This window comes from Anomaloglossus baeobatrachus, chromosome 6, assembly GCF_048569485.1.
Source record: "Anomaloglossus baeobatrachus isolate aAnoBae1 chromosome 6, aAnoBae1.hap1, whole genome shotgun sequence".
NCBI classification, from domain to species: Eukaryota; Metazoa; Chordata; class Amphibia; order Anura; family Aromobatidae; genus Anomaloglossus; species Anomaloglossus baeobatrachus.
The window spans coordinates 128,937,409-128,960,544 of NC_134358.1; the positions used below are offsets into that span (position 1 = coordinate 128,937,409).

The following is a 23,136-nucleotide window of genomic DNA, read 5'->3' on the forward strand; positions in this document are numbered from 1 at the left end:
CCACATTGGTTCAGGAGCCATCACAGACAGAAAAACGTACAAGAGTTAATGTCAGATACCTGTAGGGAATTTCAGAAAAATCTAAAAAGAAAATGCAATAAAACGATTTTTAGAGATGTTAATAGTCCAACTGATACAGTCCATGCTACTGACAAAGGGGTTGGTAACAAAAGATGATCAGAGACAAAATATGGTTGTAAAATGCCAACACTTAAAAAATAGCAGTTACTAGAGAGGTGGTTTACAATATTAAGAAAAGTACTTTTATTTAGTTTTTAGTTTTACATTTATGACATCATATTTGGACACATTGCAAAATCCACCTGAACAAAGGTCTAAATGAAAAACTTAGATTGTGTTTAACACAAAGAAAAATATATAGTCTTCCATATGTAAAAGCCTGCAATAATCATGCCTTGACAGATGAGTAGCCATCTCTCCTCAGACTGGGGCAGGTTTCCCAAACCATTGGCACACAAATCTAGTTCCACGCGTATGCTAAAGAACATACTGTACAATGAAAGCAGTCACTGGACTCGGATGAACATGCCAAAGCAAATCCTATAGTGATGATCCGCAGAAGCTCCAAATACAGAGAGATTGAATGGAAATGCATTGCAACTTTAGCTTGGCATATACACCAAGGCACGTCATCTTACACATTATTTACAATATGTAAAAGATAAATACAGCATTAAGTAGAATTAATCTTCCTTCTGTTCAATGTTTTTTTTTATTTTTTATAATTAATAGGGACTTGCATTTACTCATGTACGTCCACATATGCTGAGTGTAAAGCATGGTGCCAGTTTGGCATAGTGTGTTGAAGCCATACCGTCAGGTCAGTACATGCGAGAAAGCCATCGGCCAAATGCCCCAAGTGCTATACATTCCAACACCACTGTAAATATTTGTTTTAACGGGGAATAGTTTGCCGTGAGACCCCTTTGACGAGAAATGGGCATTTTGGAATATATTATGTGATGCCAAACAGGAGATCCATCCATAATTTCCCATAGGATCAATAAAGTGTATCGTATCATATCCTCATCAATTCCTATGAAAATCAGCCTATTAAAGGGAATCTGTCACCCCCTTTGACCGTTTTAAAGGGAACCTGTCACCACTTTTTTGGCGTACAAGCTGCAGCCACCACCACCGGGCTCTTATATACACCATTCTAACATGCTGTATATAAGAGCCCAGGCCGCTGTGAGAACATAAAACACACTTTATAATACTCACCTAACGGTCGCGCAGTTGGCCATATGGCCATCTCCGTTCTCTGGCGCCGCCTCTTTCGGCCATCTTCTTCCTCCTTCTCTAGCCGCGGTGCATGACGCGTCCGACATCATCCACACTCGCCGGCATTCAGGTCCTGAGCAGGAGCACTTTGATCTACCCTGAGCAGGGAGATCAAAGTATTGTAGTGCACCTGCGCAGGACCAGCGAGTGTGTATGACATAAACGTGTCATGCACACAGGCTTCAGAAGAAGGACGAAGATGGCCGAAAGAGGTGGCGCCGGCACCAGAGACGGCCATATGGCCCACTGCACGACCGTTACGTAAGTATTATAAAGTGTTTTTTTATGTTGTCACAGAGGCCTGGGCTCTTATATACAGCATGTTAGAATGCTTTATATAAGAGCCCGGTGATGGTGGCCGCAGCTGATATGCCAAAAAAGTGGTGACAGGTTCCCTTTAAGCTCTTACTATGGGCATACAGGTAATAGGATGGTGAAAGTAGTCTTACCTGTATGCCTCATAACAGATACCTTGTTCCACAAATATTACTTTAGATCGCTATATGCAAATTAGACAACCAGGCTACCGGGCGTTGTGCTTCAGCTACTGGGCTTTTGCTTTCCTGTAAGAAATCCCCACCTCATGCTGCATTACCCTTCCTGTCACCTCCTCTCAGCGTCACAGTTGGCAGATCCTACGCGTACGCAGTAGAGTGTTCTTCAGCCTGCCTTCATTCACCCCCCATCGAATCTACTGCGCATGCGCTGGTGAGTCAGCTCCACTTCCGTTATAGGTGTGCTGTTCTACGTTGTCCTCTCAACTTCCTGCTTGCAGGCGGGAGGGTAGACAGACATACACACATACGTAGGTGATTTTGCAGGCAGGAAGTTGGGACAACTTAGAACAGTGCACCGATGACGGAAGTGGAGCTGACTCACCAGCTCATGCACAGTAGATTCAATGGGGGGGTGAATGAAGGCAGGCTGAAGAACACTTCACTACGCATGCATGGGATTTGCCTGCTGTGACTGACGCTGAGAGGAGGCGACAGGAAGGATAATGAAGCAGGGAGTCGAGGACTTCTTACAGGAAAGCAACTGCCCAGTAGCCAAAGTGCAATGCACAGTAGCCTGGTAGGCCAATTTGCATATAGCGATCTAAAGTAATATTTGCGGAACAATCCATCTGCTATGAGGCCTACTAGTAAGACTACTTTCACCATCCTATTACCTGTATGCCTATAGTAAGAGCTTAAAATGGTCAAAGGGGTGACAGATTTCCCTTTAAGCCAACTTTTCTCAGAAATGTATGGCCAGCTCTTACCTATCCATTACTAGATAAATGCAACATGGCCACAGATGATAATGATCTGCATTTCAAGACTTGATAATAAATCTGTACGTTACCTCTGAATATTTCTACTTGGGAATCTGTAATGTAAGTTGGGATTTTAAGAGCATTTGCCCAGTTTGGGATCATTGGATCATGTGAATTGGACAGGCTCAGTTCTCCAGGTGGCCTCTTTCCATTGTGTATAGTATACGGGTACCGCCCAGATGTGATGACTTATTAGAACTGTTAATACATAGGTTAATATCACAAAAACTCTTTCAGCCTCAAGTTCTCACAAGGTTACAGTGAAAGAAAACTTTATTTCAAACACAGAGCACAATAATAAGGCAAAAGAAAGGATTTCCAGTAGCATTAAACCATGATCATGCCAGGATTAAAGAGAAAGCATTTAGAGATAACATTCTGCGTTATAAAAATATCCCATGTATTTACAGACATGACCTACGCAAACTAAATGCATGATGCCAAAGAAAATGTTAAGAGTGGAGATTGAGGGTACAATACTGATCACACCATTCCCAGTCCTGCCGCGTACCTCGGCACAGTAACCAGCTGCATTACATTACTCCATGTCTACAACCTACGTCTAACACACGGATATTCTCATTTCCACAATTGGGTCACCCCCTCCAGAATCTGGAATGTATCATACATTAAAGTGCACATGTAGCGGAGGCAACGAGCGTGCAAGAGGACGAGGCCTGTCCACGGTTACAACTGCTAGATTTCTCAAGTGTAAATCCGGAAAGTTATGTTAATATAAATACACAGAGGTACAAGGGGCTGTACAGGATTAGAAAAGGAACAGCGCCTGTCATTGGCTGTGTCTGGTATTGCAGCTTTGTGGACCTGTAGTAAATGCGGGATGGGATGCAATGCCACACACAGGCTCTGGAAAAGGGTAGCAGTGATTTTGGAGGAAAGCCGGCATTTTTCTAATCCCATACCACTATGGTAATAAAAATAAGTGATCAATATAATCATGTCTATTTTATGTGTTTTCAATTTTCTGCATTAAAGGGGTATTCCCATCTCCAAGACCCTATCCCAATATGTAGTAGGTGTAATATCATCAGCAAATACCGCCAATTAGAGACATAGTATATGATAGTTCTCCGGATTAACTGTCTCTTACCTTATGTGCAGGGCAATACAGCTTCGGTATCCATCGTAGATACCTCAGCTGCAATGCCCTGCACATGAGGTAAGAGACTCAGCTAACCAGAACTATACTACATTTCTACTTGGAGGTATTTGCTAACATGATTATTATTACACCTGCTATATATTGGGATAGGATCTTGGAAATGGGATTAACCCTTTAATGGTTTTAAGACTTTATTTTTACATTATTCAGGTTGCCAAAGGAAAACCAATAGCCGATGATTTGAAATTCTCTAAATTGGAGACAGACATTTAAACCCACTCATCTCTACTAGGTATGTGATCATTATATCTGGTGTGATTACACAGGGACCATACGTGCAGAATAATAGGGCTAGGGTAGCGATCCAACACAACTTGTCTATAGCAGCCAATCACAGCACAGCTTCTTTTTTACAAGGCAATTTTAGACAATCAAAGCTGAGCCCTGATTGGTTGCTATGGGCATTGAGGCCGGTGTGATACATTAGGCCCAGTATCCTCTGGGTGTAGACAGGGATGGGGCAATGCCTAGGAGCAGGATGGGAAATAGTTTGTTTCTAAGATAATGCAAGTTCATTAAAGTGAATATGGGACCCCCATATGTGACTATAATAGGGGGTCAAAGATAAATAACTAGTACTAAGTGGCAAAGAGAGGCTCCTTCAAATTAGATCTGGATCTGACTTCTCAGGGATAATAGTATGTTTTCTTCCCTTTATATAGCGAAGTTGAGGTACAATAAGAAGCTGTTCACATCATATTTTTTTCATTTTCGTACGAATGCTGGGAAAATGCCCGACATACACACTAAATGTGTCCATTGGGCTCAGATGGCGCCTACAGGAGTGTCCTGTTTGCCCCTTCTGGCCATATGCATCAGTATAGTTTGGAGCTGGACAGTAGAATATACTATTCCATTCAATAGAGTAAGCCCTGCAAATATATACTACATGTCAAGGAGTCTGTTTTTATTTTTTAACATGGTAGTCTATGGTGATGGATGCCAGAGAAATCACCAGCCTCTGTTTGAGGAGTACGAGATAAAGGACGACAACAAAAACAAATGTGATGTGAACTGGGCTCTGCTGACACTGCCAGCCGCACTGACCCGCGATGGCTGGAGACAGTGCTTCAATGTTGTCGTCAGACTACAAATCACCTAACTGTGGCTGCATAACTGCAGTGTCCTTTTAAGTATACATAGGCCATGTAAAAGCAGCACATTTCATCAGCATGATCGCCCTAATATTACACCGACAAGTCACTTCAGTCACAATAAGATGTGCAAAATAACAGTGCAAGAAAAACTAGAGGACTCTGAAATTAAAGGGAGTGTCAGCGCAGGATGAATGTTCACACCAAGCACAGATGTTTGATGCACCATACATTTAAGTGCACCTTCCCTCCTACTTGTTTTCCATCTTTCCTGGTTCCTCCGCCCTTTTCTAGCTCTATGAAGCCAGAGCTGTCAATCAGAGGGGTGGGGGGGAAATTGAGGGAAAACAAGGTGGGAAGGTGCACCGAGCGCCTGTGCTTGGTGTGAACAGTCATCCTGTGCTGACAGTCCCTTTAAATGAAAAGCACATGAATATTCTCACAATTTAAGGTAATGACAATACAACTGGTTTACTTCATGACAAAAAAAAAGGAGGATTTGAACAGATTAGGATTATTCTCTCCAGTAATTCAACAGGTTTAATACAACTTTGTGTTCACTCCATCACCTTGATTGTGTCCATTTGGCAGCATTACATAACAGGAATATGCACACTGTACATGAGTAAATGACAGATACATTTTGGTTACAGCTATTTTTCCTGTCCACCAATATTTTGCATTAAAAAAAAAAAAAAAGTCTTCCTTCCCAGCGTTTTGAGTAGTGAACTGCTAAAGGCTCTCCCTTAGGAGGAATCTGTGATGGTCACATGCAGTGTTGGACTGGCTACCGGAGGAACTGCCAGTAATACCAGTACTGGCTGCGGTTACCTGCACTGAACTCCGGAGCGCTCACCTGAACTCCGGAGTGGAGCCTGGACTGAACAGCGGGTTTGCAGGACTGAACTGCGACCGCCGACTGATTCCTCGGCTTTCACAGTTCAGTTCATGACAGCTGTTGACAGGCTGGGCTTCACTCCGCAGCTCAGGTGAGCGCTCCGAAGTTCAATGCAGGGAACCGCAGCCAGGACTGGATATTACTGGCAGTTCCTCCGGAAGCCCAAAAAAAAAAAATTTGGTACAAATCTGTAAAATCAACCATCCTACTTATTGTTACACATCAGTTACAGGGACATTTGTTTTAACAAATAAAAAGTATCCATAAAAAGTTTGACAACTTTGCAATATACTATGGTTTTCAGGATCTCTGCTTGTTGTCAGTACATAAACTTAATCCCCCCCCAAATCTCTCATTGACATGTGTAGATCACACTGATGCATGGCCTGTTACAAAGTACCTGTAGCAAGCTGTGCACGGGTGTGATCCAACCAGGCCACGGTCACAGTCAGCCGGAGATCTTGAGTTTTGGCGCTCAAAGTATATTACCTCATTGCATAGAATGAATAAGATTTATTTGAAAAAAGCAAAATTACCCTAAGGTTCTCATGGAAGCTTTCCATAGAGGAAAATCCACAGAGCAATGTTGCTGTGAAAAAGAAACGGTGTTCCTACACATTTCATCATGCATTGCATATCCACAGTGAGGGATTGGAGGAAATTCACTGTAAAGTAGCAGATTTTCGGCATACAATTCCACAGTGGAAAACCTTCTGCGGATATATAGCCCGGGGGAAGGAACCCTTCAAGGACCTCAGCGTTTGAGCATCTCTTACAATGCCGTCCACCTGTGGAGGAGACATCCCAGTACAGGCAGCACTCCTGGAAATCATGAACATTGTCATTCTCACATGCACATTAACGTTACATCTTCAATATCGTCCCATTTCCTTCATTAAAAACCTATTGGTAGAGAGAAAAACAGGGCATCCCAAAAATGTCCGTTAATTTGACTCCATGTCCCTTGGAAGAGGCGACCACAGATCTGTGAATCCTGGCTACACAAAGCATTTAAAATACTATGAAAACATTTTAGTGTTGATAATTCAGTTTTTAGTCAAGGGAACAAGACAACATTTAAACAAACAACCACAATCAAGAAACCTAGAAATCAAAAGCAAATAGATACAGTATGAATACAATTTCCAAAATCTTTCTCTTTAAAGTGAACATTGAAACTCTGGAGGAAGGGCGCGGGAATAGGTAAAAGTACATGTAAATAGCCTATGAACAAGGGAAGTAGCCACAGGAGGCTCCTTGGATGGAGGAAAAAAAAAAAAAAAAAGAAGAAAAATAAAATAAAAAAAAAAAATAAAACAAAAAACAAAAACACAGGTTCAACAACAGCTGCCCCCAGCTTGTCCTGCATTGTGCGGTCCGGTTGGCCCAGGCATTGGGTTTTGTGGTCCAATTTTGATGCCATTTGCCTAAAACAGAGAAAAAAAAAAAAATAAAAAAGATGAAATATTCACCAAACAACAGTGCCTACATTGAGTGCCCGGCTGCAGCCAACCATTACCAAATGACCATCCTGAAATATCCCTTCTGTCTGCAAATATACCAACACACTTACCTTTACCAATGCAAAACAGTCTTTCTGAGGAACATTTTTAAAGATTAAACCGCAGCCCCGTCCCCCTCCACTGCTTTGTGTAGAGCCCTCAGCCCAACGTGGAGAACCATGGGAGGATGGACGCCTGCTTTTCCTCAATGGTTATGTGTTCACATGGAGTTTTTTTACGTGACTTTATTTTAGCTTTTAGTAAGAACACGGACACTGTTTTGTTGTGGTTTTTGATGCATGTAACAATCTGATTATGGCAATTTACGTGTGGAAAATGCAAAGAATTGACATCATGCTCTTTTCTAACGTGTGTAATTTTTTTTTTTTAAATGTGGATTTTGGTGTTGAAACCCCATAAAAATAAACAGAACACCCTGTGTAGGTTCATATCCTAGGAGTATGTGCACACGCTTGGTTTTTGCAGCAGTTTTGATGCTTTTTCACTTGCCGGTTTCCCCATGCGGCGATGTTCCTGCGATTAGCTTTGATGTTGCAGATTTCTGCCTTACTTACATTATTTTTCCCACGTTATTGATGCTGCGGATTTTCTCTTTCGGGCAGGTCATGCTAGCTTTACATTTGATACTTCCTTGTATTTGGCTTTGACACAACTCTATTTACTTACGTATGTGTGGATTACATGCATCATTGATGCATTTCTGCTGTGGAGACTCACTAAAGACTCATGTGTGTGAACAAGCCCTGGGATTTCTACAAAGCTGCTCTGGTCATCCTCCATCTATACACCGCAGATTGAGAAATCACACGAAAAGATTCCATTCTGAATATTATGGTTTGGGGGAAGTTAGGAACTACCTTATCAGAACAGATGTTACCTGCTGAAATACATTGTACCAAAGCCGTCCCATGTGAACAGTGATAGGTACCAGCTTGAAATATACTGCAGTTCCTATTGAAGAGTGTTTTATGTCTATGTGATGATAAAACCCACGGGCATCAGACAAATTTAAAAGAACCAATGTCTACGATCATTTTTAGGCAAATCCAATAGTACTGATTAGTAAAATATCTACACATTGTTTACATAGCCTAAAAGGCCCCGTCACACACAGCGACGTATTAACGATATATCGTTGGGGTCACGGATTCTGTGACGCACATCCGGCATAGTTATCAACGTTGTTGCGTGTGACACGCACGAACGACCGTTAACTATGGAAAATACTCACTAAATCGTCCATCGTTGACACGTCGCTCCTTTTTAAAAAATCGTTGATTGTTGAGCCCGCAAGTTGTTAGTCGTTCCCGAGGCAGCACACATCGCTACGTGACACCTCGGGAACGGCGAACTGCAGCTTACCTGCGGCCGCCGGCAATACGGAAGGAAGGAGATGGGCGGGATGTTACATCCCACTCATCTCCGCCCCTCCGCTTCTATTGGGCAGCCGCTTAGTGACGCCGAACGAACCGCCTCCTTAGAAAGGAGGCGGTTCGCCGGCAACAGCGACATTGCTAGGCAGGTAAGTCCGGTGTGACGGCTCCGAACGATATTGTGCACCACGGGCAGCGATTTGCCTGTGACACACAAACGACGGGGGCGTGTGCTTTTGCTAGCGATATCGCTGCATGTAACACCCCCTTAACAGCCACTGATTGGTTGCAGCAGTCATGTGACACCTCCTCTGGATATTGATTGCACAAGACGGACGAGCTTCACAATAGTAAATGTGGAAAAGTGTGCATGTGTGGGCGTTTTGACCTTTCCCCGTGCGTGCGCATTACAGTGTTTTGCTCTGACCTCAGCAGGGAAGATTAAAGTGTGCCTGTCCAGGAGCACATTGAAGGCCTCTGTGTGGATGATGTAGGACGTGTCATCCAGATGGAGCAAGGAAGGAGGATGGCGATGGACGAGAGAGAGGACGCGCTGGACCAGAGACTAGTGAAGCCCATTAGACCTGACCACCCCCAGGTGAGTGTAATAATGTTTTTTTGTTATACAGGTCGGCTTGGGCATTTATATACAGCATTCTAGAATGCTGTATATAAGAGCTCACTGGCGGTGACCGCAGCTTATTAGGGAAAATATTGGTGACAGGTTCCCTTTAATTCCTTACCCCACCATAGGCCCAATGACAATAGCTTTAAAATAGGGAGAATCCCTTTAAATGACGACAGTCTGATTTCCACTGGAAATGGGCAGCATCTTAGGCTAAAGCCCCTCAATTTTCACAACTGTCTGAAAAAGCAGAAACTAAATCAATATTCTTCATTGCAAGAAAGTAAAGTTTTGGCGCAGGAAGTGTAAAGTCTACGGTGTAGACGGAGCTTACTACAATACACAAAGCCGGTATATTCATGGACCGAAGCCAGGAAAATAAATGCAAACATTGTACAGTGAAAAAAGGCGCTTCTCTGCAATTAGCCATGGGTGAAAAGCTACTAACGGTGCTCCTATTAAACCGAGCCGGTATAAGAGGTAGCAGAGTTAGGATTGTCATGTAACAACACTCCTTTATATCACAGCCGGTCGTGTGCAACACCCCACTGCCCCCCCTTTAAAAAAGCAAAACAAAAAACACATCACAGCTTGATGACCCCCGACAAGCTAAATTACACTCAGAGCTCTGCTACAGCCACACACCCGACTAAATGGCACCTTGTACAATGCGCTTTTGACCTGTGATTAAACTACTCCTAAAACTTTCCCCAGTACAAAACAAGTCGATGGGGGAAAGGCTACAAGTTTCCCGGCGGCAGTGAGTATTTTCGGTCTTGATTCAGCTGTGTAGATGCATACAAGTGTTCAGTGTCATCAATAATTTCTATGATCCCCAAAGACATGGCAGCTCGCCAACACCCCACACACGGAGCAGCGCCTTTCATTCATCAGGATCACACTCCTATCCTAGCGCTCACTACCTCAAGTGGGTTTCGCAGCACTTTGGGTGGGGTGGGGGGGGAGTAACACAGTAGCTTTCAGAAATTAAGCTCTTAAGGAAACTTTGCGTCACAGTAAAGCTCAGATTTATGGTGCTTGGCAGTTGTTCTGCAACTGTAGTAGCCTTGGGGTTTCTGGCAATGGCTGGGTATTGACAGCAGCTGAAGTGGTTTCGGGGCTTTCTTTGACTCTGTTTTAATAAAAAGCATGCCCTATGGCTCATTGGTTTTGCCCCCTCTCAGCTGGTAGCAAGTTCTGGAGGACTCGGAGCCAGACCTGGCGCTGGGCCAGATAAGTAGCACAGACGGCTGGCTCTCACAGCAGATTGCAATCAGAGCCCCAGAAATGCACAGTGAAGCAGTCAGGTGCTGTATGAAGCTACACACCAAGAACCAACTAGGAGCCGCGACCTGCCCAACTTTCCTACAGCTTTTTATATTCGCGTTGCTGGCTTAGAATAATGCATGATCTCCCCTCCCCCGTGTGTCATATCCACTCTCACTCCCAAAGACAAAGAGAATGAGATAATAGCTGAGAGACAGGGAGGGAGAGCTAACAGCAGTACAAAGACTCTGGGGGTGTGGTGGTGGAGGATGCGGGGAGAGCGCACAAGTGGGGCATCCGAGGGTGGATGGGATTACACAAGTGATCATCCGAGAGGAGGTGGTGAACACCGGACAGAATATCAGAGTATCTGACGTGCGAGTGTGTGTACAGGCTGGAAGACGCTCAGGGCATAGGAGCACTTTGTGCCAGGCCCCTGTATATTACTATTGATCTAGGTTATAACTGCCAATGTTGTATAGAGGCAATACAATTCTGTAATAGAAGCCCTGTAACCTGGGGAAGCAAAACTTAGTTGTGTTAAAAGGTCTCTATTCTATCAGCACTGAACGTCTGTTCACACCAAGCACAGGCGCTGGGATGGGAATATATATTTATATATATATATATATATATATATATATATATATATATATATATATATATATATATATATATATATTTATATTTATATATATATATATATATATATATATATATATATATATATATATATATATATATATATACATATACACACACCTCCCCTCCTGCTTGTTTTCCCTGCATCTCCATCTTCACGCCTTCAGTGATTGACAACTGTGGCTTGATAGACCCAGAGATGGGTGGAGATAGCGGGAAAACAAACAGAAGGGGGTGCACTTACATAATTAGCCCCGCCATTATGCACTGAACACCTGTGCTTGGTATGAACAATCATTCTGTGCGGGATGAATGTCAGCCTAAAGCTACGTTCACACATCCGTTTTTTTTCCACAACCCGGAATAAAAAAACCGGATAAAACTGATCTGGTACTGGATCTGTTTTATCCCCATTGATTTGTATTAGCGCCAGATTGTGCCTGATGGCCTTGCGTTGCATCCGGCTTTTGACGGATCCGGCGTAATTACTCAATGCGGCAGCCAGATGGAACGTCTCATTGAATTTTTTTTTTTCCAGAGGCAAAAAAACGAAGTATCGCGCCGGAAGCCTATGGACGATTGCATGCTCCAATTTATTGAAAAAACCGGATCCAGCAAAAAACGGACGAAATGGATGCAAAAACCGGATGCGCCGAATCTGTTTTTTGACGGATCAGGTATACCGGATCCATAAAAAAAAAAAAAGGATCAGGTGCATCAGTTTTTGCATATTCTGCGCCAGATCCGTTGCATCAGGCACACGCCGGATTGTGCCTGATGCGTAAAAACTGATGTGTGAAAGTAGCCTCACCCTCCTTTGTAGGTTAGGGCAGTCACCAATAATCCTTTTCGTCTCACAACAAATCGAGGGGTGTCTGCAGAAGCTTACTCTTCACCAACACATGCACGCTCACTTGAGCGAAGCGTACATGCCTTAGAGAGCATCGGGATAAATTCCTGCAGGCCTAACGGATATCTACAGTGTGTAACCACCTGAAGTAGAAAGCATCATCAGAATAGGACTGATCTTTTTAAGTGAAATGTGTTTTTTTTTCTTCAAATGTTAGTAATGGCGGTTTTTTAACTTTTCATATCTATACATTTAACAAAAACACATAAGGGGTGCTTCACACACAGCGAGCTCGCTGCCGAGATCGCTGCTGAGTCACGCTTTTTGTGACGCAGCAGTGACCTCATTAGCGATCTCGCTGTGTGTGACACTGAGCAGCGATCTAGCCCCTGCTGCGAGATCGCTGCTCGTTACACACAGCCCTGGTTCGTTTTCTTCAAAGGCGCTCTCCCGCTGTGACACACAGATCGCTGTGTGTGACAGCGAGAGAGCGACAAATGAAGCGAGCAGGGAGCAGGAGCCGGCGTCTGACAGCTGAGGTAAGCTTGTAACCAAGATAAACATCGGGTAACCAAGGTGGTTACCCGATATTTACCTTAGTTACCAGCCTCTGCAGCTCTCACGCTGCCTGTGCTGCCGGCTCCCGGCTCTCTGCACATGTAGCTGCTGTACACATCGGGTTAATTAACCCGATGTGTACTGTAGCTAGGAGAGCAAGGAGCCAGCGCTCAGTGTGCGCGGCTCCCTGCTCCCTGCTCACACAGCTAAGCGGTGTGCACTGGTAACTAATGTAAACATCGGGTAACCATACCCGATGTTTACCTTAGTTACCAGTCTCCGCAGCTTCCAGATGGCGGCTCCGTGCAAGCGCAGCGTCACTTGCACGTCGCTGCTGGCTGGGGGCTGTTCACTGGTCGCTGGTGAGATCTGCCTGTTTGACAGCTCACCAGCGACCATGTAGCGATGCAGCAGCGATCCTGACCAGGTCAGATCGCTGGTCGGATCGCTGCTGCATCGCTAAGTGTGAAGGTACCCTAAATCTTGCAATTTTCACATTGAGCAAACATGAACATAAGGATCAAAAAAGAAAAAAAACAATGACTGACCCTACAGATTTCTCTTCGTGAATGAAAAGGGAAGAAGTGAGCTGTGACACCACCTATGGTGATTGGTGGAGGCGGTTTGATCTACTGTATATAGAGGTGATACATGACATTGTAATTCTGTCTGTAATGATAAGGAGACCGTAGAAAAGTCTTCAGTCTGTGTCTAGTATAAAGCTGGCCATACACATCAGATGGCTGTGGCCACTTGCACGGTCCATAAATGTATAGCATTATGCTACATATTGGGTGAATGCTCTGTAAGAGGAATAAGTGACCTGTAGCAGGGATATTACTGTTCTATGTCCTCCACATAGGTCCTCACGTGCGCACTTCTCCTGACAGTGAATGACCGCACAGGAAGGAGCGGAGGAATGCATCCAAACATAAGGTGAGATAATAAAGATGGCAAGCGAGGAGGACATGGAAACTGCGTGAAAGAGAGCAGCAGAGGAAGAGGAGGGGGAGGGGAGGCCAAGAGCTAGAACCAGAGAATAAAATAAACAGATGACAGGATATTAGAGGCTGTGTGCGTCTCCATGTGGAGAGGAGGTTCCTGCGGCTAACCTGATCAGCACTATAGGCTAGAGCACACCGGCATTAATCTGATGGGGATATATGGAGGATGGCCAGCTTCACCTCCCTTACACCAGTCATCTGCTGTCAGAAGAGAAATTACAATATACCCACAACAAATGTAATTCAGAATTGTTCCCTACTGTAGTGGGGATCCCTATCATTATATTACAATCCCATAAAAACACTACTGAAGTGAAGGAATACGCTGCAGCCCCTTAAGCACTATGGTGAAGAGTGCTAGAAGTACAAGAGACAATCCGGCTCCTGTCCCCAGCACACGACCGCATCATCATCATCTTCAATGTCACATTAAAGGAAGAAGACAGCGCAGCCAGAATCAAGGAGTCTGCAGATGAGAGAGCGATAGCAGGAGATCCTGTATCAGTCTGGCATTGCTTGGCATGTGGTCCTGCACATCGCCTGCACTTTACCACTAAAATACCTTTCATTGGCCATTTAATAATCACCCCACAGGCAGACCACCCATTACTATTTGTATCACAGGGGTCACAGTTGCTGCTAGGATGCCAGTGCTGCATCACAGGACGACCGTGTCAGATGGAAGATACAGGAGGCCACAGCCGTGAAGGTGCCATATAGAAATAAGGGGCTAGTGGGTGGCACAGGGTGGTGGGTCAAGCACACAGAGCCTCGACATCCAGATACCAAGTCTATTACTGAGGCCCAATACACAGGCCGAGGAGGACGGGACACAATACACAGGCCGAGGAGGACGGGACACAATACACAGGCCGAGGAGGACGGGACACAATACTCAGGCCGAGGAGGACGGGAAACAATACTCAGGCCAAGGAGGACGGGACACAATACACAGGCCGAGGAGGACGGGACACAATACACAGGCCAAGGAGGACGGGAAACAATACACAGGCCGAGGAGGACGGGACACAATACACAGGCCGAGGAGGACGGGACACAATACACAGGCCGAGGAGGACGGGAAACAATACACAGGCCGAGGAGGACGGGACACAATACACAGGCCAAGGAGGACGGGACACAATACACAGGCCAAGGAGGACGGGACACAATACACAGGCCAAGGAGGACGGGACACAATACACAGGCCGAGGAGGACGGGACACAATACACAGGCCGAGGAGGACGGGACACAATACACAGGCCGAGGAGGACGGGACACAATACACAGGCCGAGGAGGACGGGACACAATACACAGGCCGAGGAGGACGGGACACAATACACAGGCCGAGGAGGACGGGACACAATACACAGGCCGAGGAGGACGGGACACAATACACAGGCCGAGGAGGACGGGACACAATACACAGGCCGAGGAGGACGGGACACAATACACGCATTGTCACACTGCAGCTAAATAATAAAGTCATACTAATAGGTCAGAGGCTGACACGGCTCATCACTGCCAGTCACCAGCCAGTGCAGGGTGAATCCTTGCTGGTCACCTCCTGCCTCTGCGCAGAACCCTAGTAATAGAATTAGTCTCTGTAATGTGAAAGCAAATGACATGAGCGAATTCTTGTGTCTATCAAGTTACAGCAGCTGCTCAGCGTTGGAGTGGTGCTTTAAACCTAAGTCCCCTGTCTTACATTCACTCTATACCGTTTTCACCTTTTTTGGTCTCGCAGCGCCATCTTGTGCCTGTAACTTCTGACTGGCCAGAAATCAGAAGTTATGCCACAAGCTCTCAATGCAAGTCTATGAGAGCCAGAACAAGGCTCCCAGAGTTGCATTGAGTTGCGACCTCCGACGTGCTCCATGAAACTCTGGATCAGCGGTGAAAACAGATGAAGACACCAGAAGGTGAGTAAAACACAAGGGGTTTGGATTTAAAACACCACTCCGGCAGTGAAACAAAAACAAACTGGAGTGGTGCTTTAACCCCTTCAGCCCCCGGGCACTTTCCGTTTTTGTTTTTTGCTCCCCTTCTTCCGAGAGGCGTAACTTTTTTTATTTTTCCGTCAATCTTGCCATATGAGGGCTTGTTTTTTGCGGGACGAGTTGTACTTTTAAATGAAACCATACGTTTTACCATATAGTGTACTGGAAAACGGCAAAAAAATCCCAAGTGCGGACAAATTGCAAAAAAAGTGGGATCGTACAATAGTTTTTGGGATATTTTATTCAGTGTTCACTATATGGTAAAACTGAGGTATCTATGTGATGCCTCAGGTCGGTGCGAGTTTGTAGACACCAAACATGTATAGGTTTACTTGTATCTAAGGGGTTAAAAAAAATTCACAAGCTTGTCCAAAAAACGTGGCGCACGTTTTGCGCCATTTTCCAAAACCCGTAGCGTTCTCATTTTTCGGGATCTGAGGCTCAGTGATGGATTTTTTGCGTCTCGACCTGACGTTCTTAACGGTACCATTTTTGCGCAGATGCTACGTTTTGATCGCCTGTTATTGCATTTTGCGCAAAATTTGCGTCGACCAAAAAACGTAATTTTGGCGTTTGGAATTTTTTTGCCGCTACGCCGTTTACTGATCAGATTCAATGATTTTATATTTTGATAGATCGGGCATTTCTGAACGTGGCGATACCAAATATGTGTGTATTTTTTTAACCCTTTAATTTTCAATGGGGTGAAAGGGGGGTGATTTGAACTTAGGTTTTTTTTATTTTTTTAAAACTTTTTTTTACTTTTTTTTTATTTTACTAGTCCCCCTAGGGGGCTATAGCGATCAACAATCCGATCGCTCTGCACTATCTGCAGATCTCAGCTACAGAGAACTGCAGATTTGCTGCTTCACTTTCAATGCCGGCTGTATTCTGGCATTGAGAGGAAGTGAGTCATGTTAGCCACAGGCGTCATCACATGACCCTGTGCTACCAAGGCAACCGCCGAAAGTCACGTGATCATGTCACGTGACTTCCGGTGGGGGCGGGGTAAGTAACTGTCATGGCGGCGCCCATATACATATCGCTGCCAAGATTTTGGCAGCGAAATGTAAGGGGTTAATGGCCGCGGGTGGAAGCGATTCCACCCGCGGCTAGCAGGCACACGTCAGCTGTTGATAACAGCTGTTATGTGCGCGGATCGACCGCCGCCTGCCGGCGGCAGGGGGCGGGGCTTACCGGCACACGATCCATGACGTACCCAGTACGTCATGGGTCGTTAAGGGGTTAAAGCCACTTTTTAACCAGTGATGTATCACTTACTGGGCTATTTGCTGCAGTTTTGATAAAATCCCTGTTTTTGCTGCTGCAAATCTATCGGTTCTCTGAGTGCTGAGCTGTGTATAACCCCGCCCACATCAGTGATTGGCAGATTTCTGCTTATACACAGTATACACAGAAAGCTGCCAATCAGTGGTGAGCAGTGCTGAGCAAGCACTACTTACTTGAATTGAGCAGGTTGGACGCTCTGACAGGCTCTACTCGAGTAATGAGTATAATGGACGTCAATGATTGGAAAGTTCAGCTCTCCACCCACATACAGCCAGACAAAGCATTTCTGGGGGACTGTGAATTTTATTTTTTTAAAACACTTATCCGAACACATTGTTTTTACCCCCAGTAAGAGCCATTCAGAGACAGCAAGGGGCTCTCATCAATCAGTGAAGGGAGCCGGCTCTCTGTGACGGACTGTTCATGATTGACAGATGGAATGACTGCGCATACCCAGCACAGCGATACTCGCACGAGTGGTTTGCACACGTAAAGCACCCCAACTCTGAACTGCTTTTTTTTTGTAAAGTCTGTGTTTGGTATGAACACTGAACCTGGGGTTCATTCATCTCTAGTTATTCATTTTACTACATAGAAAGTGTGGTCGACCTGTCTCACCAGGTTATTAAGGAACCACCGGCCATATAACACAGCAGGATAAATCTACCCTGCATTGGCTGATGGCAGCTGTTAAACAACTGGGGATTGGCTACATGTTTGGCAGCTGGTGGTTCTCCAATAGCTGATCTAGACAGGCTAAGTGGACTTTCCATGCGCACACATTCAGTGACTGGATCAGTGTGACTGTCCCTTGTTCTCAGCAGCACATACCCTGTTTACACAGGATGAACCACTACTGAGAACGATGGTTTTCTAAGGGATTGTCAGCACAGAATGACTGCTCAAACCTAGAAAAGTGCTCAGTGCACCATGATGTGGGCAAACATTAAAGTGCACCTCCTCACATGCTTGTTTTTCCTCTATCCCCGCCCTTCTCTGGATCTATGAAGCCAGAGCAGTGAAAGAACTAGGGGTGGAGGTGACGATAGAGAAAAAACAAGCAGGTGGGAAGGTGCGCTCACATGTCTGGCCTGCTATGGTGCGCCGAGCTCCTGCACTTGGACAGTCCTTTTAATAATTTCACCTGCCAAATAAGCATTGTGTGTGATTGGCAGCCTGTTTACAATGGCCGATCAGGAGACGAGCATACCTAGAAATGCTTGTTCATGATATTCGGCCAGTGTGAACACACCCTTACTATCCTATTATAACTAGTTGTTCAGCTGTCATTAATTCTATGCTCTCTAATGATAGACTTTTCCTCATACAGTAAAGTTAATGGTTGAGATCTAGACAAGAAACATCGTACTCTGATTTAGCTAATGATCACCGTGAAAATTAAAGATCTGTTTTTGTGACTATTCAGATAAGAAAAAATCTTGATGACATGAAAAATTATACATCACCAAGTCAACAGGTTATCACTCAGGATAGGGGATGACTTGCTGAGAGTTGGGGTACCACCATTAGGACCTCTACTGAGCCGAAGATCGGGGTTCTCCAAATCATTGTTCATGAGACTGCTGGAGATCTCCAAGTACAGTGCTCAACCATAGATCATAAATGGAGCAGTGGTTAACATGCTTTTCCATTACATTAGGGCATTTCAGACCCCCATTCTTGAGGTCAGTGGCCCCCAGGAATCCGCATGTTATCACCAAGCAGAGGGGATAAAAGGGTTATTCCAAATTGATTAATACTATTATTCCATTTAGCCAGATGCCCGGATTCTCCTGAGGCTGCTCCATTTCAGGGCTTTTTGCTTCTACATTTCCATCAACGGAGGCGACTTATTTTATTAGCAAAGCCAGCCGCCTTCTCTGTCACGTGTCGACACAGGAAACGCTGTCCTGCGTCAGGACTGGAAACTGCCGGGATCTGGAAACAAGCGGCTACAGGGAGCTTGTAGCATCTGACCTAATAGAACTATATTAGTAAGTTATGTAATGGACTGCTTAAAGGGAATTTAATTTTTTTCTTTTGGCTGGAAAACCCCTTTAAGCCTCACTCACATGAGTGTCTAAATTGGATTAGTGCAATGTGAGAAAATCTAGCACCAAGTCTAAGGGGCACTTTGCACACTATGACATCGCTAGCCGATGCTTGTGATGCCGAGCGCGAAAGGCCCTGCCCCCGTCGCAGGAGCGATATCTTCTGATAGCTGCCGTAGCGAACATTATCGCTACGGCAGCTTCACATGCACTCACCTGCTCTGCGACGTCGCTCTGGCCGGCGACCCGCCTCCTTCCTAAGGGGGCGGGTCGTGCGGCGTCACACGGCAGGCGGCCAATTGAAGCGGAGGGGAGGAGACGAGCGGGACATAACATCCCGCCCACCTTCTTCCTTCCTCATTGCAGCCGGGACGCAGGTAGATGTTCCTCGCTCCTGCGGCTTCCTACACAGCGATGTGTGCTGCCGCAGGAATGACGAACAACATTGTACATGTCGCTGCAGCGAATTCATGAAAATGACTGACGCTACAACGATCACCTGATTGTGATGTTTTTGCTATCGGTGAATCTATGCTTTACACGCTGAGACATAGTTACTGGCGCCGGATGTGCGTCACTTTCAATTTGACCCCAACGAGATCGCAGGTGCGATGTCGCAGCGTGCAAAGTTTCCCTTAGGGTGGGTGTGAAATATCGGACTCCACTGATGTCACCCGAGTGCGTATATGCAGACACAGGCAGCGGAGAAGATGGAGAAGTTAATCTCTCCTTCTCACCTGTGCTCCGATTCCTGCTCGCGAGTAGATGACACTCGGCCACGTTTGCAGCAGAGTCTGAGCCGAGTGTCATTATATTGCATGCGATGCTCTCGCCGTACACTCGTGTGACCCCGGTATCAATCACAGGAAGCGTGGAGCGGCGGTGCTGAAGTCATGCATTTAGTAAAGCTACTACAGCTGGGAAGTTAGTCTCTACAGCTACACGCTGGGCCACACAACAGGTTACAGAGGAGACAGAGATGGGCTGGAGAAGCCGTTGTGCTGATAGACGAGTTATTACAATCTCTACAGTGTATTACCATAATGATTCCATTCACAGCAAATGGATAATAAATGCTGAGAGAATAGAGGCGGATTCACAAAGAAACTTCAAAGATTTCAGTAGAAACAGTAAACTCTGGGGGGAAATGTATTTGAGCAGACTGCAAACTGTTAATGATCCAAAAGCAGCAGTCAATCTTGTATCAAAACGGGAAAACAAAAGAGAACAAGTCCTGCGGCAGTGCGCACTGAGCCAGGTGGCGACCCTCGTCCTATCCGTGCTTTACCAACAGCTAGTGCTTGAAATTTAAGTCCTCCATTTACTCCCAGGCCACATGTAGTGTAAGCAGCTGCAGGGCTGCTGGAGTTTTCCCACAATGCCCTGCCAATGTCTGCAACCCCTGACCCTCGCAAGTGTCACAATCCTCCGGAGAGCGCTGCCAGGGCGCCCCCTTGTGGCTCTTCCCAGCTAAGCGCTCATCTATAACTGAACTCCAGGGAGTCGAAAAAAAAAAAGAAAAACTACTTAGTTATAAACAAGTGGTATACTGGGAAACCGGGTCAGAAATAAGCTCCGACAGAGGAGAATGTCAGACTAATTATTCCAGAAGTCTCTAGAAATTGCCGGATTCATAGAGAAAAAAAAAATAACAAATGAACCATCTAACGTATTGCACTGGTCATCCTGCGCCTCCTGGTTCATGATATGTCAGAGGTGCACAGGCAGGAAAAGCAATGCACACTGTACGGCTGCCATGTGTCAGCTACGGACACAGACAAGGGCTTGTTTGTAGAATTATTTTAAATTAAACTTATTAAAAGGAATAAAAAATAAAATAAAATATGTATACGATGGTGTGGAAGCAGTTAGATACATAGCTGTCCCCACACACGTATGATTGTGCCACTATTCAGCTACATCGTAGTAAAGATCTATCATGATCTGAAAAATAGAGGATCCATGCCGAACACCATATTTTTGGAGCTGCTTAACCACTATTTCTGACACATAAGGCTCTGTGCCCACGTAGCGTATTTACATGCAGTTACCCTGCGTTCTGCACCGCAGCGTAACTGCATGCGTCCTGCGTCCCCAGCACAATCTATGAAGATTGTGCCTAACCCATGCCCACGTGGCGTATTAGAATGCAGCGCTTCAGCTACTGCCGAAGTGCTGCGTTCTAAGATGTGACATGTCACTTATTCCTTGCCCTCTGCATGCAGCCCCCGCTCTGTCTATGGGAGGGGCTGCATCCAGAGCACATGAAATCGGGTTTTCTGTACGCACTGTTTCTGCAGTGATTTGAAGTGCACATGTGCTGTTCAAATCACTGCAGAAATTTCTGCAGGGACAGGACGCAACGTGGCCACATAGCCTAAGGCTACATGCGCACGCTGCTTTTTTTCCTGCTTTTTTGCTGCTTTTTTGGCTGCAGTTTTGTCAGCAGAACTTTCTGACATCTGACTTCCCAGCAAAGTCTATGAGAAGTCAGATTTGTCATGCGCACATTATTGCAGTTTATTTGTCAGCGTTTTTTTTGTCAAAAGTTTGTGACAAAAAAAATGCAGCATGTTCATTCTTCCTGCGTTTTTGTCAACATTTGTCACCCATTGAAATCAATGAGGGCATCAAAAACGCAGGAAAAATGCATGCTAATCAAAAGTGGTGCATTTTACCTGCCTTTTACCTGCGTTTTTGGTACCAAAAACACAGGTGATTTGTCAGGAAGTGAGTTCAGGCAAGTGGTCCCGTCCCGTCCTCCATGTGTTCCCCGAAGTACCGCTGTCCCCAGGGGAGATGATGTGGAGGACGGGACTATCAGCAGCGGCGGCAGCGAGAGGGAAAAATCAATGTTTTCAGCTGCCAATGTCCATCTCCCTCTCGCCGCCGCCGCTGATTGTCCCGTCCTCCACGTGTTCCCCGAAGTACCACTGTCCCCAGCGTGCACGCACAGGGGAGATGATGTGGAGGACGGGACCATCGGTGGCGGCGGCGAAAGGGGGATGGACATTGGCAGCTGAAAACATTGATTTTTCCCTCTCGCTGCCGCCGCTGATAGTCCCGTCCTTCATGTGTTCCCCGAAGTACCACTGTCCCCAGCGTGCACGCACAGGGGAGATGATGTGGAGGACGGGACTATCAGCGGCGGCGGCAGCGAGAGGGAAAAATCAATGTTTTTAGCTGCCAATGTCCATCCCCCTCTCGCTGCCGCCGCTGATAGTCCCGTCCTCCACGAGTTACCCGAAGTACCGCTGTCCCCAGCGTCACAGGGGAGATGATGGACCCCTCTCACCGCCACCGCTGAAAGTCCCGTCCTCCACGCTCCTGTCAGCTCCATGCAGTAGCGCGATCAGCTGAGCTGTCACTGAGGTTACTCGCGGCCACCGCTGGATGCAGCGGTGGCCGTGGGTAACCTCGGTGACAGCTCAGCTGATCACGCGGCTGTCTTCATTTGCTGCATGGAGGTGACAGGAGCGGCGGTGTCTGCTGCAGCTCCGGTCACCTCCATGCAGCAGAGCTGGATGCAGCGCTGGACCATCCTGGATTACGCCTGACATGGAGGGCTTTGTCGGGGTTAATAAATTGGTAATGAGGGAATGTGTTTGTGTTTTTATTTCTAATAAAGGATTTTTCGGGTGTGTGTGTTTATTTACTGTAATTTACAGATTAATCATGGAGGGTATCACAGATGCCTGACATGATTAATCTAGGATTTATTGGCAGCTATGGGCTCCCAATAACTCCTTATTACCCCGATTTGCCAACGCACCAGGGCAAATCGGGAAGAGCCGGGTACTGTCCCAGAACAGTCGCATCTAATGTATGCGGCCATTCTTTGCGGCTGCTGACTGATATTGTTAGGCTGGGGGGCTCCCCATAACGTGGAGCTCCCCATCCTGAAAATACCAGCCTTCAGCCGTATGGCTTTATCTGGCTGGCATTAAAATTGGGGGGGACCGCACGCCAGTTTTTTTTAATTATTTATTTATTTCTAATTTTTTTTTTTCAATTCAACAAGCTTTATGGGCTTGTTTGAACTGAAAAATACATGAAACAATTGTTGACAAAACTGCAGCCAAAAACGCACCAAAAAAGCAGCAAAAACGCACCAAAAAAGCAGCAAAAACGCACCAAAAAAGCACCTACATTTT

The 23,136-nt window shown here is 45.7% G+C and overlaps 1 protein-coding gene across 1 annotated transcript in view; it reads right to left on the minus strand.

The window, feature by feature from the left end:
• Positions 1–2,878: 2,878 nt before the first annotated feature.
• Positions 2,879–23,136, minus strand: part of RAB2A (RAB2A, member RAS oncogene family) — a 182,562-nt gene continuing 162,304 nt past the window's right edge. Inside the window, exon 8 of the mRNA XM_075353249.1 lies at positions 2,879–7,225. Within this exon, the coding sequence (XP_075209364.1) occupies positions 7,136–7,225 (90 nt within the window). The 3' untranslated portion in view covers positions 2,879–7,135. The remainder of the gene's footprint in view (positions 7,226–23,136) is intronic.